Here is a 17168-nt window from a genome sequence, read left to right on the forward strand (position 1 = left end):
TGGCCAAAGAAATGTATGTATAGAAAATCAAAAAGTTGCCACGCGGTGGTGGCGCAAGCCTTTAATCCCAGCACTTGGGAGGCAGAGGCAGGTGGATTTCTGAGATTGAGGCCAGGCTGGTCTACAAAGTGAGTTCCAGGACAGCCAGGGCTACACAGAGAAACCCTGTCTCGAAAAACCAAAAAACAAAACAAAAACAACAACAAAAAAAAAAAACAAAGAAAGAAAGAAAAAAACAAAGAAAGAAAGAAAATCAAGAACTTGTCTTTCTTACACTCTTTTATGAAAGATTTCAAAAGGCGGTAAAAAGAGTGAGAAGGACTCGGAGCTGAAGTTGTCCTCAGCAATTCAGAGATCTGGGTGTTATCCCAGAGAACCAGGATTCTGTTTCCAGCAACAAAATGGCAGCTAAAACCCATCTGCATCTCCAGTAAAAGGTAATCTGATAACCAGGCATCAGCATGCACATGGTGTGCATGAATACATATATGCAAAACACTCAAAATATATAAATTTTATGGCATATAGCAACCCTCCCTCAATTACAATGTAGCCAGTATAAATACAAAGCAGACATTAATTAAAGCATGAAAAACTGTGGAAATATACAGGATTGTAGGGAGGGAACAATATGTGATGGTTTATGAAGACAAGACATAGGAGGGGTTAGAAAGTGAAAGGAGAAAGTATAATCATGCAAGATTAAAAAACAAATAGAATAGTCAAAATTTAAAATACTATAAGTTTTATGATAATATATTAATATGAATAAGTTAATATGAATATGTTTAAATACTGGTGAGAGCTAGTAAAGTAGGGGACCTTTCAGAGAGCAGAAGGGGATGACAAACTATAGGAAGGATGAGTTAGGATCACTAGAGGACAGCGCCTATGTTTTCACTGCAGGGAAGAATGGAAGAATGCTGATACACAAGTGAAGGTTAATGTACAACTTCAATTTAAGAAAGTAAGGCAATTTTTTACATGCTGATATTTTCCATCCAGCATAGGACAATGTAATAGTTTAGTTAAATACAAACAAACACCACAACCACTATCACCCCAAAGAGAACAGAAAGCTATGGACTATACCAAAGTGGTGCGTAGAACACATAAAAATGAACCTAGAATCAAATCATGAAATCACAAAAAGGAAAGAGCAGAAAAGAAAATTAGGAGACATAGCAGTAATGAAAGGTGTGAAGATAAAGAAATGGAGAATCTCTCCCTTCTCTCTCTCTCTCTCTCTCTCTCTCTCTCTCTCTCTCTCTCTCTCTCTCTCTCTCTCTGTGTGTGTGTGTGTGTGTGTGTGTGTGTGTGTGTCTAGGTGTGTGCATAATCCAATGACATCTGAGGCCAGAAGAATAGTCCCCTTGAGGTATAGTTATTTGGATTTTCTGGCAGCATAATGTCTATGCTTGAAACCAAACTCAGGTCCTCTGCAAGGTTTATACTTTCTTAATTACTGACTAGAAATTTTAATATTGATCATGACAAGTTCCTGAGGATTCTGCTATTCCTGACCAGAATACTGTTGGGAGAAAAAAGTAAGGAATCGCTTTCCATTATCTTCTTTTCTTTAGTTAACTTCTCATTGAAGCAAATATCAGTTCTATAACTATAAATGACATTTTACAAACATGTATAATATACACCTCTTACATTTTAATGCATTACATAGTATGTAACTATTTTTATATTAAAATAATTGTGCTTCATATTAACTACTTTTAAATTTAATACTGTATAAACTTAATAAACATTATAAACTTCAAAAACATTAATGTATTTTACAAGCACATGAATATATGTCCCTTGTCTTCATTTATTGTTAAAACTGAGCTTAGCATGCCAGTAAAAGCCTGTACATGATAAGGAATGACCTGAGACAGTAGTAGTGATGGAAACATACTCCAAGTACATTTCAACTGGATCTTATTTACTAGAACTAGTGAAAATTGTGGAATGAACAGTGAACAATGTGACAAAGCCACCATTCATGTAGATTCAAATGGTAGTCAAAGAGTAGCATATAGCTTTTGGAAAAAGATTACTTTTCTAGGCATCCTACGATCTCTGTACGCTTGTTCTTGTATTGCAACTTTTATGGGTCTGTTCTATGAATAAAAGAAACAATAATTCAAGTGTCTAGCACAAAATAAAATGACTTACCATACTTCTCTAGAGATTTGTAACATCCATAAAATTATATAAAAGAAATAATTTTATAAATTATCCCACAATGTTTCTTCCCAGACTCATCTTTTCCCAAGAGAAAAATCAGAACACTACAGGTATTGTTAAGCATGGTTACATAAATGCACAAAGATGAAAGGATTCACAGATATACATCAGAAACTATTCTCAACTTCTTCAAACAAAGAGTTAAATAAATATTGACAATATATGAAATATAATAGAAAAAATCTCACCTTCTTTTACTTCGCTCAGTTTGATAAGTTCATAATTAAAGTAAGGTACAGCAAAAGCAATTGTGGAAAGCCAAGTTACAAAGGTGGCAGTTGCCACCCACCTTGGCCTATTCCCTCTTCCTCCAAAGTGTGCTACAAATATCGATACCAAGAAAGCAGCAAAATAATCAATAGAATCCAATATTAATTCCTCTGTTCGTGACAGAGAAAGTTGAGACACATATGTTTTTATATTCTGATCACCAAGAGCAAGTATCATGCCTAGAAAGACAAAAGATAGACAAAAGTCAATATACTGCATTTTAAAAGACAAAACAGATCACCAGTATAATAATTCAAAGAGAAAATATATTTATACTGCTTAAGTTTATTTTATAACACTTCAGAGTTAAACTTATGAAAATAAATTTTTTAACTTTCATGAAATATTTTACATGACTCTGAGAAGCTATTTTACGTACATCTATCAGTAGTCTCTTAGTGATAAATTATGTTCGAATCATCTAATCACTATATTTGATCTATAATGTCACAATTTTTAAGAATTAATAAGGGCTGGAGAGATGGCTCAGCAGTTAAGAGCACTGAGTGTTCTTCCAGAAGTCCTGAGTTCAGTTCCCAGCAACCACATGGTGACTCACAATCATCTGTAATGGGATCTGATGCCCTCTTCTGGGGTATCTGAAGACAGCTACAGTGAACTCATATAAATAAAACAAATAAATCTTTTCTAAATGTTCATATTGTCTCATCTTCTTATTCTCTTCTGTCTCTCTTGCCCCCTTACTCCCCATCTCTCCCCATTCCCATCCCCTGCTCTCCACGTGGCCATGGCCAGCTTCAATTTAACTACCTTGTCTCTCTCACTCTCCTTCTCTACAATAAAGCTTTGAAACCATAAAAAGAATTAATAAATAATATAATGGATGTTTACCTATTTTAAAATGAAATTATAAAGACATTTGAAACCCAGCTTGGATTTCAAAGTATAACCATTTACGAGATCTAAGATTCAGTGCTTGAAGTTCAAAATTACTGAACATTTTCAATCTTAAAATAAAGAAGTGCCAATGTACAGATTCAAATAAGTCATTCTACAGAGAATGAAATAAATAAATGTAGCATTATATGTGTATAATCGCCATCCAGCATGTAAAAAAGAAAACTAGCATACAAAAGGAGGAAATGAAGTGATACAATAGTTGCAAAAAAAAAAATCCATTTCTTTGGGTTAAAAACAGATAATAGTTACAAATTTAAACTCATTAAAACTCTGACCCTGCAAAGTGGCAGGGTCACATGTCAATGCTGAAGCAACCATTGTTGCTGTCACCCAATTACCTCCAATACCTCTTAGATTGCAGGGATTTAGGAGTCCATACTGCTCTTCCTAAAGCTCTGAGAACCGATTGATCCCTGTTGGTCTACTGCCCCAGGGCCAGACACAGGAACAGAGTGCTGCTGAAATATTCATGACTGTTGCTGATAGATATCTGTTCCCTGCTCTACCTCCAAGAACCTCAATCCCTCAGTGTTGCTCCTGCTTCCAAAATCACCACACACATCAGAAAACCACAGAAGATCGTGTCCACACTTTTGTACCTAGTGCCCCAGCCTCTCGCTGGCAATAGCTAAGTGTGAGGGTCAGGAGGGAGGCAGTGGGCAAATGTGGTTTCCAAGTTATTTCAAAATTATTAGTAAAAATATATAACTAAAATAAAGAAGAGAGAGAAGAGGAAGGAGAAGGAGAAGACATGTGGGTAAAAGCACTGATGTTTCATCTTGTGGTTTGAACCACTTGAAGTCTCACCACCCCTCATTTCAAAGATGAAGACACAAACTTCAGGCAGCAACCTGGTTTATTGAGAGTATTTCAAACTCATGAGCAGAAATCCTGATGGTGATGCTCTTTCCAATTATATTTTAATAACCCCGCATTCAACAGGAACTTAAGTTGCTCATTAAATAACAGGCACTAACCCAACACCACCTTTCCATCAGTTCTGAAGCTGAAACCCACAGTACGGAGTGCACCCCGCCAAGCAGGGAGCCCTAAGACTGAAGGCAAAGGCAGAGCATTGGGTTAAGTGGTTTTCATTTGTGTTCGGAAAAGGAGTCAGAAGTTGTCCACCCGCTCCTTCCCACTGTGTGTCAGACTCATAAATAAATCCTTTTGCCTGAGCAACCCGGCTCCTCCAACTTACCATGAGACAAGTTTGCAAAACAGCACAGAATCAGGAAGGAATCAATGTTGTTGAAACGCTGTAAACAAGGGAAAACAAGAGGGCCCAAACCAAGTGGCCTCTCCGTGGGACCACTGTATTTTGGATCTGTGATTGTCGTACCCTGTTTCTCTGTAAACTTCTTCACAGCAATTGGAAGTGTTACCAGGTACGTTCCTATTTTCCTGGATTCCTCAGTTTTCTGGGGTTCATCCTTCTCTACCACCTGAGCCTGCACCACTTCATGGTTTTTGCTTCCCTTGTCCTGGTCCATGGCTTATCCCAAGCAGCTCCGAGGATACTGCAGGTGTGTTGTGAGGCACCCGTGTACTCCTTGGTCCCAGGGGAGTAATGTCGTCACTGCCACTGGAAGCTCCACAGGGAACGTTATTTCCAGTGCAGGGAGCTAACTGGCCCTACAGACCAGTTGACTGACGCTGCGGAAGTTCCAAGCCTGTATTCTATCTTCTCTGTGTGACAGAGAAGGTAAAGGGGGAAGGGAAGGAAGGAGAAGGGAAAGAAGAGAGGATAATATGATCAAATAACGTGGAACAAAATGTCGAGTAAATAATGAACATTTGTAAAGGAAACAGGGAAAAATAAACGTGTAAGAAAAGAACTGACAACCAACCATCAGTATTGCCAGGCTTCCTTCAGTGTGGTGTCTCTAGAGCTGGATAATCGCACTTGATAGAAATTCATTAAAGTTCTTTCATATTAAGTAATTAATTAATTAAGTAATAATCAAGTAATTAATTAAGTAGATATCAGGAAACAGATGATTTATCCCTGTCCACTGTGATGGAAGAACTAGAAGAACAAGCAAGGGCCAGAACAAAGGAAGCCAAATAACGGCTGTGAATGAAAATCTTACACTGAGAGTCCTGAAAATTCATCTCCAGCCAAGAGCAGGAAGGCAGGTGTATATTGTACTATACATGAAGGCGGGGCTACAGAGGAGCTCTTACCTTAGTGCAGAAATATGTCATTTGAGAGAAGGACCATGGTATATTGTATGAAACTTGTTCTATATTAAAATGCAATTTCAGATCAGCCTCCTACTTAGGACGAACCTGACTCAGTGTAGGCACAGGGTATCTTTTTATTATAGGTGAACCTATCTTCTCTCTTAAGATGTCAACATGTTAACACAACTCATGAAGCTTAGAACAGTTTGCCACTCAATTTGTTAAAATGGTACAACATACAAACAAATGACTAAATGTGGAAAATTTAAATGCATTTGAAGAAGAAAATATTATTCTTTCTTATATTAAGAGACTTGATTTTTCCTCATATTCACTACATGAATAACAGCAAATGCCTAATTTACTATTTCCTCACACTTGGTATAAATACCCTCTCATTGCTTCATTACATTAGTAAGCATAAATAAAGCAGGGTTCCTAAGAATGAAACATTTGAGAAGGAAATAATCTCTCTTCTTCTCCCTGATACTAGACTCTTCATAACCTAAAGGCAGAAGGAGAAAAGTAGCTGTACAAATAACAAAAGCCCTGGAAATTTTGTTTCTAGTAATTATAGAAATCCAAGAGAACACTATTCCTGCCTACCAACAATAGCCAATGGAGATCTTCTAAATCAATATTTGGAGTGGTCCAGCAGAGAGCTGAATTTGTAGTCATCAGGTGAATTCACTCCAAAGGGTAAGAAGCTATTAGAAAATAGGACAGAGCATCCATGTATCTGTTTAAAAATATATAAAGATGGAAACAACCGTGGAAAGATGGAACATAAGAAGTTTTAATGACATGTTGGGAATTACCTGAAGTTTTTTGTTGTTGTTTCTGTACTATTGTGAAAGGTTTTGTTTTGCTGATTTTTTTTCTCATTCTGTTTGTCATTTGTACCTACAAAAGCAACAGGATTTTGTGTGTATGTTTTGATTTTTGTATCCTATTATGATGCTAAAATTGTTTATTGATGCAGAAGTTTCTGGTTAGGTTTTATGTTTTTTGTTTTTTTTTAGTTCTTGGATAGAATCTTATCACTTGCAAGTAAAGATAATTTCTTTCTTATTTAAATCCTATTGATCTCCTTCAATTGTCTTAGTGTACTACCTAATGGTTCAAGTACTATATTGAGTAGGTATGCATAGAGTAGAATCATTCTTTTGTTACTGATTTTAGCGAAATTGATTTGAGTTTCTCCTTGTTTATGCTAAATAATAGCTGGACATTGTTTATGCTAAATAATAGCTGGACATTTCCTGTACCTTGACTTGGTAATGTTTAGATATCTCCTGTTTGTGTTTCCAACAACTTTTATTGTGAAGGACTGGTAGAAGAAGTTAAAGGCCTTTTCTGTATCTAATGAGATTATGATGAGGATTTTGCCTTTTAGTCTGTTTATGTACTCGATTAATTTTATTGAATTATATATGCTTCCATATCACTGCACCACTGGATGAAACCTATTTAATCACTTTGCAAAATCTCTGTGTGTGTGTGTGCGTGTGCGTGTGCGTGTGCGTGTGCGTGTGTGTGTGTGTGTGTGTGTGTGTGTGTGTGTTTGTGTTTTATTGGAATCAGCAGTGTACAAGTATCACCCAGAGCACACAGATTTTTATTTGGAAATCCATAGCTTCTTGGAGGAGCATAATACCCAATGTACGGTAACTCCAGTTAAAATCTTATGTGAATATAGATAGGTAGGCAAGCAGACAATAAAGAGACAGAGAAATGATAGATAGATGTATAGACAGATACATAGATACATGCATAGATATACTGGTACATACATAGCTGATGAAAAAAAGAAAAAGAAAGAGAGAGAGAGGGAGGATGGGAAGGAAGGAAGTGGAAGATAGGAAGGAAGGAAGGAAGGAAGGAAGGAAGGAAGGAAGGAAGGAAGGAAGGAAGGAAGGAAGGAAGGAAGGAAGGAAGGAAGAGATAGGCGATAGAATGTTTGAGAAAGCCATATGGAAACCTATTAACTATATGAGAAGGCCTTTACAGTTAGTTATCACACCCATTTCTCCTCTTAAACCGTACCAACCATGTTCCACTTAAATCTTACTCTCTTCTACTCACCTCCCCTATTCCCTTAAAGTCTTCTTTCCCTCTCCCCACCAGAGAGCCCTTTCTAGTTTCCTGGATTCTACAGGTACTTGGAATTAAACATACAAATCAACTATCGATGTTAAGACCTGTAAATGCCAGGCAGTGGTAGCATAGGCCTTTTTCCATCACTGGGAACTCTGGACTCTAAAGGCAGAATCATGCAGATCTGTCATTGGGAGGTTAGTCACATATGTATATGTCTATGTATGAGTGACAGCACGTGATGATTGCCTTTCTGGTTTCTGTTACCTCACTCAGTTTTCCAGATTCATCTTCTTATCTATTTATTTTTCTTCATAATTCAATGATTCCATTGTCACATTTTTGGTCATCTCTTCATCAGCTGATAGACATCTACACTGTTTCCATGCCTTAGTTATTATGACTAGAGCATTGATGAGCATAGATGAGCATGTGTCTCTGTTGTTGAATGTTGAATCCTTGGGATATAAGTCCAGGAAACATATGACAGATTTAATTCTTGTTTTCCAAGGAACTACCACACTGGTTTCCATAGTGTTTGCATCAAATTATATGAGATTTGTCAGTTTCACAGGTCCTTACTAGTATTTGTTGTCTTCTTTTATGAGTGGGTTAAGATTAGATGATATTATTAATTAATTTTAATTTCCATTTCCCTGATGTCTCAGGACACTGAACACTTCTAAAAAGATTTCTTAGCTGCATGAGATTTTTCTTTTTTCTAATTCTGTTACATTCCTTAGCCCATATTGGTTTTTTTCCCCTTTGTGTTTATTTTATATATTGGGTTATTTATTTATTTATTTATTTATTTATTTATTTATTTATTTATTTATTTATTTATTTGTATTCGATTTACATCCTGATTTTGCCACCTCCTCTCCTCCCAGTCCCATCTTTACAAATTCCTTTTGCCATTTCTCCCTCTAGTTTTTAAAGTTCCTTGCATATTTTAGACACCAATCATTTTTTGAATGTCTGGCTGGCAAATATTTGGTTTCCCACTTACCATGCTGTCATTTCAACCAGCTGACACTTTCCTTTGCAGTACAAAAGCCTTTAAGTTTCCTTATGTACCATTTGCTGTATATTGTTCTGTGTCCTTCGCAGAAGGTCCTTACTTGAACCTAAATCATAGAACTGGTTGCAAGATTTGAGGTTTTAATATTAAGATCACTTATTGTCTCCCTCTGTTTTATCTCTAAGTTTGTCTTCTCTCTCTTTCAGATGATTTGCTAAAGTGTTTGTAAGTAATGCTAAATATTTCTTTCTTTTTTACATGAAAATAGATTATTTTTTCACATAATATATCTTGATTATACTATTCCCTCCCTCTACAACTCCCTGTTCCTACTGGCCCTCCCCCCTTACAATCACTTATTGGAAATGAACAGACTTAAATAGGTAATAATGTAATAAACATAATATAATGCTGTTATATAAAACAAAAACAAACACATTGGAATTGGTACCATTTAACTAAAATAATCTCTTAATTATTTCTCTCTCCAATAGCATTTATCCTTGGTTTTAAAGAGTTTACTTTGTTTGCTTGTATGACTTTTTTTTAAATTCGATATATTTTTTATTTACATTTCAAAAGATTTCCCCTTTTCTTGCCCCCCACTCCCCGAAAGTCCCGTAAGCCCCCTTCTCTCCCCCTGTCCTCCCACCCACCCCTTCCCACTTCCCCGTTCTAGTTTTGCCGAATACTGCATCACTGAGTCTTTCCAGAACAAGGGGCCACTCCTCCTTTCTTCTTGTAAATCATTTGATGTGTGGGTTATGTTTTGGGTATTCCAGTTTTCTAGGTTAATATCCAATTATTAGTGAGTGCATACCATGATTCACCTTTTGAGTCTGGGTTACCTCACTTAGTATGATGTTTTCTAGCTCCATCCATTTGCCTAAGAATTTCATGAATTCATTGTTTCTAATGGCTGAATAGTACTCCATTGTGTAGATATACCACATATTTTGCATCCACTCTTCTGTTGAGGGATACCTGGGTTCTTTCTCGCTTCTGGCAATTATAAATAGGGCTGCTATGAACATAGTAGAGCATATATCCTTATTACATGGTGGGGAATGCTCTGGGTATATGCCCAGGAGTGGTATAGCAGGATCGTCTGGAAGTGAGGTGCCCAGTTTTCGGAGGAACCGCCAGACTGATTTCCAGAGTGGTTGTAACAATTTGCAACCCCACTAGCAGTGGAGGAGTGTTCCTCTTTCTCCACACCCTCTGCAACACATGCTGTCTCCTGAATTTTTAATCTTAGCCATTCTGACTGGTGTAAGATGAAATCTCAGGGTGGTTTTGATTTGCATTTCCCTAATGACTAATGAAGTTGAGCATTTTTTAAGATGCTTCTCCGCCATCCAAAGTTCTTCAGGTGAGAATTCTTTGTTTAACTCTGTACCCCATTTTTTAATAGGGTTGTTTGGTTTTCTGGAGTCTAACTTCTTGAGTTCTTTATATATATTCGATATTAGCCCTCTATCTGATGTAGGATTGGTGAAGATCTTTTCCCAATTTGTTGGTTGCCGATTTGTCCTCTTGATGGTATCCTTTGCCTTACAGAAACTTTGTAATTTTATGAGGTCCCATTGGTCAATTCGTGATCTTAGAGCATACGCTTTTGGTGTTCTGTTCAGAAACTTTCTCCCTGTACCGATGTCCTCAAGGGTCTTCCCCAGTTTCTTTTCTATTAACTTCAGAGTGTCTAGCTTTATGTGGAGGTCCTTGATCCATTTGGATTTGAGCTTAGTACAAGGAGACAAGGATGGATCAATTCGCATTCTTCTGCATGCTGACCTCCAGTTGAACCAGCACCATTTGTTGAAAAGGCTATCTTTTTTTCCCTTGGATGTTTTCAGCCTCTTTGTCGAGAATCAAGTGGCCATAGGTGTGTGGGTTCATTTCTGGATCTTCAATCCTGTTCCATTGATCCTCCTGCCTGTCACTGTACCAATACCATGCAGTTTTTAACACTATTGCTCTGTAGTATTGCTTGAGGTCAGGGATACTGATTCCCCCAGAATTTCTTTTGTTGCTGAGAATAGTTTTAGCTATCCTGGGTTTTTTTGTTATTCCAGATGAATTTGATAATTGCTCTTAATAGCTCTGTGAAAAATTGAGTTGGGATTTTAATGGGTATTGCATTGATTCTGTATATTGCTTTTGGCAAAATGGCCATTTTAACTATATTGATTCTACTGATCCATGAGCATGGGAGTTTTTCCCATTTTTTGAGGTCTTATTCCATTTCCTTCTTCAGAGTCTTGAAGTTCTTGTCATACAGATCTTTCACATGTTTGGTAAGAGTCACCCCAAGATACTTTATACTGTTTGTGGCTATTGTGAAGGGGGTCATTTCCCTAATTTCTTTCTCAGCGTGCTTATCCTTTGAGTATAGGAAGGCCACTGATTTGCTTGAGTTGATTTTATTACCTGCCACTTTGCTGAAGTTGTTTATCAGCTGTAGTAGTTCTCTAGTGAATTTGTTGGGTCACTTAGGTAGACTATCATGTCATCTGCAAATAATGATAGTTTGACTTCTTCCTTTCCAATTTGTATCCCTTTGACCTCCTTATGTTGTCGAATTGCCCGAGCTAGTACCTCAAGTACAATATTGAAAAGATAAGGAGAAAGGGGGCAGCCCTGTCTAGTCCCTGATCTTAGTGGGATTGCTTCAAGTTTCTCTCCATTTAGGTTGATGCTGGCTACCAGTTTGCTGTATATTGCTTTTACTATGTTTAGGTATGGGCCTTGAATTCCTGTTCTCTCCAAGACTTTAAGCATGAAAGGATGCTGAATTTTGTCGAATGCTTTTTCAGCATCCAATGAAATGACCATGTGGTTTTTTTCTTTGAGTTTGTTTATGTAGTGGATTGCATTGATGGATTTCCGTATACTGAACCAACCTTGCATTCCCAGGATAAAGCCTACTTGATCATGGTGGATGATCATTTTGATGTGTTCTTGGATTCGGTTGGCAAGAATTTTATTGAGTATTTTTGCATCGATGTTCATAAGGGAAATTGGTCTGAAGTTCTCTTTCTTTGTTGGAGCTTTTTGTGGTTATAGTATCAGCATAATTGTGGCTTCATAGAAAGAATTGGGTAGTGTTCCTTCTGTTTCTATTTTGTGGAAGAGTTTGAAGAGTATTGGTGTTAACTCTTCTTTGATGGTCTGATAGAATTCTACACTGAAACCATCTGGTCCTGTGCTTTTTTTGGTTGGAAGACTTTCTATGACTCCTATTTCTTTAGGTATTATGGGACTGTTTAGATGATCTATTTGGTCCTGGTTTAATTTTGGTATTTGGTATCTGTCAAGGAAATTGTCCATTTCCTCCAGATTCTCCAGTTGTGTTGAGTACAGGCTCTTGTAGTAGGATCTGATGATTTTTTTTGGATTTCCTCAGTTTCCGTTGATATATCTCCCTTTTCATTTCTAAGTTTGTTAATTTGGATACTTTCTCTGTGCCCTTTGGTCAGTCTGGCTAAGGGTTTATCTATCTTGTTGATTTTCTCAAAGAACCAGCTCTTGGTTTTGTTGATTCTTTGTATGGTTCTCTTTGTTTCTACTTGATTGATTTCGGCCCTGAGTTTGATGATTTCCTGCCTTCTACTCCTCCTGGGTGCAATAGCTTCTTTTTGTTCAAGGGCTTTCAGGTGTGTCATTAAGCTGGTAATATATCTCTCTCCATTTTCTTTTTGGAGGCACTCGGGGCTATGAGTTTTCCTCTTAGCACTGCTTTCATTATGTTCCATAGATTTGGGTATGTTGTGTCTTCATTTTCATTGTGTTCTAAAAAGTCTTTAATTTCTTTCTTTATTTCTTCCTTGACCAAGGTATCATTGAGTAGAATATTGTTCAGTTTCCACGAGTATGTGGGTTTTCTGTTGGTTTTGTTGCTATTGAAGACCAATTTTCCTCCATAGTGATCTGATAGGAGGCATGGGATTAGTTCGATCTTCTTATATTTGTTGAGGTCTGTCTTGTGACCAACTATATGGTCGATTTTGGAGAAGGTACCATGAGGTGCTGAGAAAAAGATATATTCTTTTGCTTTAGGATAGAATGTTCCATATATATCTGTTAAATCTAATTGGTCCAAAGCTTCAAATAGTTTCATTGTGTCCCTATTTAGTTTCTGTTTTCCTGATCGGTCCATTGAGGAAAGTGCAGTGTTGAAGTCACCCACAATTATTGTGTTGGGTGCAATGTGTGCTTTGAGCTTTAATAAAGTTTCTTTTATGTAAGAGGGTGCCCTTGCATTTGGAGAATAGATGTTCAGGATTGAGAGTTCTTCTTGTTCTATTTTTCCTTTGACCAGCAAGAAGTGTCCCTCAGAGTCTCTTTTGTTGACTTTGGATTGAAAATCGATTTTATGTGATATTAAAATGGTTACTCTTTTTATTGGGGCATTGAGTCCATTGATGTTAAGAGATATTAAGGAATATTGATTGTTACTTCCTGTCATTTTTGACGTTATTTTTTAAATTTGATTGCTTAACTTCTTTTGGGTTTGATGAATGGTTACTATCTTGCTTTTTCCAGGGTGAAGTTTCCCTCCTTGTATTGGTGTTTTCCTCCTATTATCCTTTGTAGTGCTGGGTTAGTGGATAGATATTGGGTAAACTTAGTTTTGTCATGGAATATCTTAGTTTCTCCATCTACGGTGATTGAGAGTTTTGCTGGATATAGTAGTTTTGGTTGGCATTTGTGTTCTCTTAGAGTCTGCATGAGATCTGCCCAGGATCTTCTAGCCTTCATAGTCTCAGGTGAAAAGTCTGCTGTGATTCTGATAGGTCTTCCTTTATATGTTACTTGGCCTTTTTCTCTTACTGCCTTTAATATTCTTTCTTTGTTTAGTACATTTGGTGTCTTGATTATTATGCGACGGGAAGTATTTCTGTTCTGGTCCAGTCTGTTTGGAGTTCTATAGGCTTCTTGTATATTCATGGGCATCTCTCTCTTTAGGTTAGGGAAGTTTTCTTCCATAATTTTATTGAAGATATTTGCTGGCCCTTTAAGTTGTAAATCTTCACTCTCATCTATGCCTATAATCCTTAGGCTTGGTTTTCGCATTGTGTCCTGGATTTCCTGGATATTTTGGGTTATAAGCTTTTTGCATTTTGCATTTTCTTTAACTGTTGAGTCCATGGTTTCTATGGTATCTTCAGCATCTGAGATTCGTTCTTCTATCTCTTGTATTCTCATGTTGATATTTGCATCTATGTCCCCTGATTTCTTCCCAAGGCTTTCTATCTCCAAAGTTGTCTCCCTTTGAGTGTTCTTAGTTGTTTCTACTTCTGATTTTAGATCCTGGATGGTTTTGCTTAGCTCCTTCACTTGCTTGTTTGTGCTTTCCTATAATTCTTTAAGAGATTTTTGTGTTTCCTCTTTCATGACCTCAGCCTGTTGACCAAAGTTCTCCTGTATTTCTTTAAGTGTTTTTTGCGTTTCCTCATTATTGGCTTTTGTATTCTCCTGGATTTCTTTCAATGATTTTTGTGTTTCCATTGCAAGGGCTTCTAACTTTTGATCCATTTTCTCCTGAAATTTTTTAAGTATGTCCTTCATGTGTTCCTGTACCAGCATCATGACCAGTGATTTTAAATCCAAATCTTGTTTTATTGGTGTGATGGGGTATCCAGATCATGCTGGTAAAGGAGAATTGGGATCAGATGTTGCCATATTGCCTTGATTTCTGTTAGTGACGTTCCTGCGTTTGCCTTTTGCCATCTAGTTCTCACTGGTGTTAGTTGGTCTTGTCAATGCTGGACTCACCAGTGCAAGCTGCCTCTTTCCAGGTGGCCTCTGGTGCACAGCTTACCTTCTGCACTGCCTGGAGACAGGGTGCTGTTGCCCAGGCTGTTCAGACCCTGAAGCAGACACCTGAAGGCTCCTGCTGGGGCCTGCTGGATTCACCGGAGCACACCGACTTCTCCCCACTGGCCGCCTGGAAGCCCCTCTTGCCTCTTGCAGGACCTGGAGATGTGGTATTGCTGCCCAGGCTGATCTGGTTCCGGAAGCGGAGAGGTCTGAGGGCTACAGCCAGAGGCCTCAGGATTGGAACCTAAGCTCTGTGCCACAGGAGCAAGCTGTGCTGTGAGCTCCCAGACTGCTTCTGGGTGCATACCAGGTCTCCCGCACTTCCTGGAGACCGAGTGCTGTGGCCCAGGCTGCCCAGATCCCAAAGCAGGCACCTGAAGGCTCCTACTGGGGCCTGCTGGATTCACCGGAGCACACCGACTTCTCCCAGTTGTCCGCCCAGAAGCCCCCCTTGCCTCTTGCAGGACCTGAAGATGTGGTGTTGCCGCCCAGGCTGATCTGGATCCGGAAGCGGAGAGTTCTGAGGTCTACCGCCAAAGGCCTCAGGACTGAAGCCTAAGCTCCTTGCCACAGGAGCAAACTGTGCTGTGAGCTCCTAGACTGCCTCTGGGTGCACACCAGGTCTCCTGCACTTCCTGGAGACCGAGTGCTGTGGCCCAGGCTGTTCAGATCCCAAAGCAGGCACCTGAAGGCTCCTACTGGGGCCCGCTGGATTCACTGGAGCACACCGACTTCTCCCCGCTGGCCGCCCGGAAGCCCCTCTTCACTACTTATGCTCTTAGTCATAGTCTTATTTCCATAACTGTAGCTCTCCTTGTTTTCTTCCTCTAACTTCTTAGCTATGCTTAGTACTCTCTTCAGCCTTGCAGTCTTTCCAATATTCTCTTTAGTGAGCCTATTTGTAACAGTTCCTTTGGCTGAGTATGTAAACAAAGGTGGCAAGCAGAGACTCTTTTTGTTATACTCTCAGCCTTCAAAACAATGAGCATGAACATCATTATTTTAAGATGATTTAAGATGTTTGGTCATAGGTATTTAACGTTAACAATGGAAAATACTGAAATAAAACTTCTCATTTTCCCTTGTCACTACCTCTGTGAAAATTTATATCTTTATGAATGAATCAAAGATTTGCCTCTTTGTTCCTGACTATCAGAAACCTCTGTGTGTGTGTGTGTGTGTGTGTGTGTGTGTGTGTGTGTGTATGCAGAGAGAGAGAGAGAGAGAGAGAGAGAGAAGTATTTTCCTACAGTGTTAAAGTCCCTCATGTTTTCTGATTAGTTTCTCAGTCTTTCTATCATTTTTTAAATACTTTTTTGACATCAGACCATTATTAAAATGTTACCATTAATTTCTATCTTCTTGCTAGAGCCTGATAATGCACAAAACTCATGCATACATATATGTGCATGTATACCTTGGTTCTGTGGATATATTTATAATAAAACCCTTTTAGGAAAGTATATTAGGTAATGTAAAAAAAACACAACAGAGACTCTTTTAGAATCATGAGCAAGAATTAGCTTTTAAGAAAGGGTCCTATTCTATATTTTTTGGCGAATATCCATAATCAGTGAGTGCATACCATGTATGTCTTTTTGAGTCTGAGTTACCTTATTCGGGATATTTCCTAGTTCCATCCATTTGCCTGCAAAACTCATGATACCCTAACATTTAATAGCTGAATAGTATTCCATTGTGAAATGAATCATACATTTTGTCCATTATTCCCTGGAGCCACATATGGGTTGTTTACAGCTTCTCGTTACTAAAAGTAAGACTGCTATGAGCATGGTGGAGCAAAGAGGGTAACAGGATCAGTTATGGGGGAGGGGCAGGAGAGAAGCCCAGAGGGCCAAGAGAATTAATGGAGATAAGTAACCTTTTGGGGTTGGATGTGGGGGGAGGCCTCTGGAAAGTATCAGAAATCTGGGAGGTTAGAAACGCTAAGGACTCAATAGTGGTGAACTTAGCCAAAATGCCCAACACCAGGGAGAAGGAACTTTGTTAATCTCCAGTAGATAGACAGGACCTCAAGCAGAGGGACAGGGTTAGTAACCCACAATCTAAATTTCTGACCCAGAACTGTTCCTGTCTAAAAGAACTGCAAGGACAAAAATGGAGAAGAAACTGAAGGAAAGGCAGTCCAATGACTGACCCAGCTTGGGATCCATTTCATGGAAGGGCACCAAGACCTGACACTATTACTGACGCTATGATGTGCTTACAGACAGGAAGCTGGCATGGCTATCCTCCAAGAGGCCTTGCTAGTATCTGACTGAGACAGAATCAGACACCTATGCCCAATTATTGGACTGAAGTCAGACACTACTATGGTTGATTTTAGGGAAGGATTAAAGAAGCTGAAGGGCTTGATGACTGCATAGGAAAACCAGCAGTCTTAACCAGACTGCAGGGAGCTCCTAGAGACTGAGCTACCAACTCAGAGCATATACTGACTAGTACAAAGTCCCTGGCACAAATATAACAGATGTCTGCCTGATCAGGCCTTAGTGGGAGCAGATGGACTTAATCCTGAGACTTGAAGCCCTGGGGAAGGGAGAGGTCTGGTTGGGGGGGGAGCACCCTCTCAGAGAGAATGGGG

At 38.6% G+C, this 17168-nt stretch overlaps 1 protein-coding gene across 1 annotated transcript in view; it reads right to left on the bottom strand.

The window, feature by feature from the left end:
* The window catches only part of LOC127692779 (solute carrier organic anion transporter family member 6C1-like), a 104746-nt gene extending 99818 nt beyond the window's left edge, over positions 1-4928 (bottom strand). Inside the window, exons 1-2 of the mRNA XM_052193376.1 lie at positions 4637-4928; positions 2433-2693 (exon numbers count right to left, since the gene is read on the bottom strand). Of these exons, the coding sequence (XP_052049336.1) occupies positions 2433-2693; positions 4637-4928 (553 nt within the window). The remainder of the gene's footprint in view (positions 1-2432; positions 2694-4636) is intronic.
* Between the last annotated feature and the right edge of the window lie 12240 nt (positions 4929-17168).

The sequence above is a fragment of the Apodemus sylvaticus genome, chromosome 9, assembly GCF_947179515.1.
Source record: "Apodemus sylvaticus chromosome 9, mApoSyl1.1, whole genome shotgun sequence".
Taxonomy (NCBI): domain Eukaryota; kingdom Metazoa; phylum Chordata; class Mammalia; order Rodentia; family Muridae; genus Apodemus; species Apodemus sylvaticus.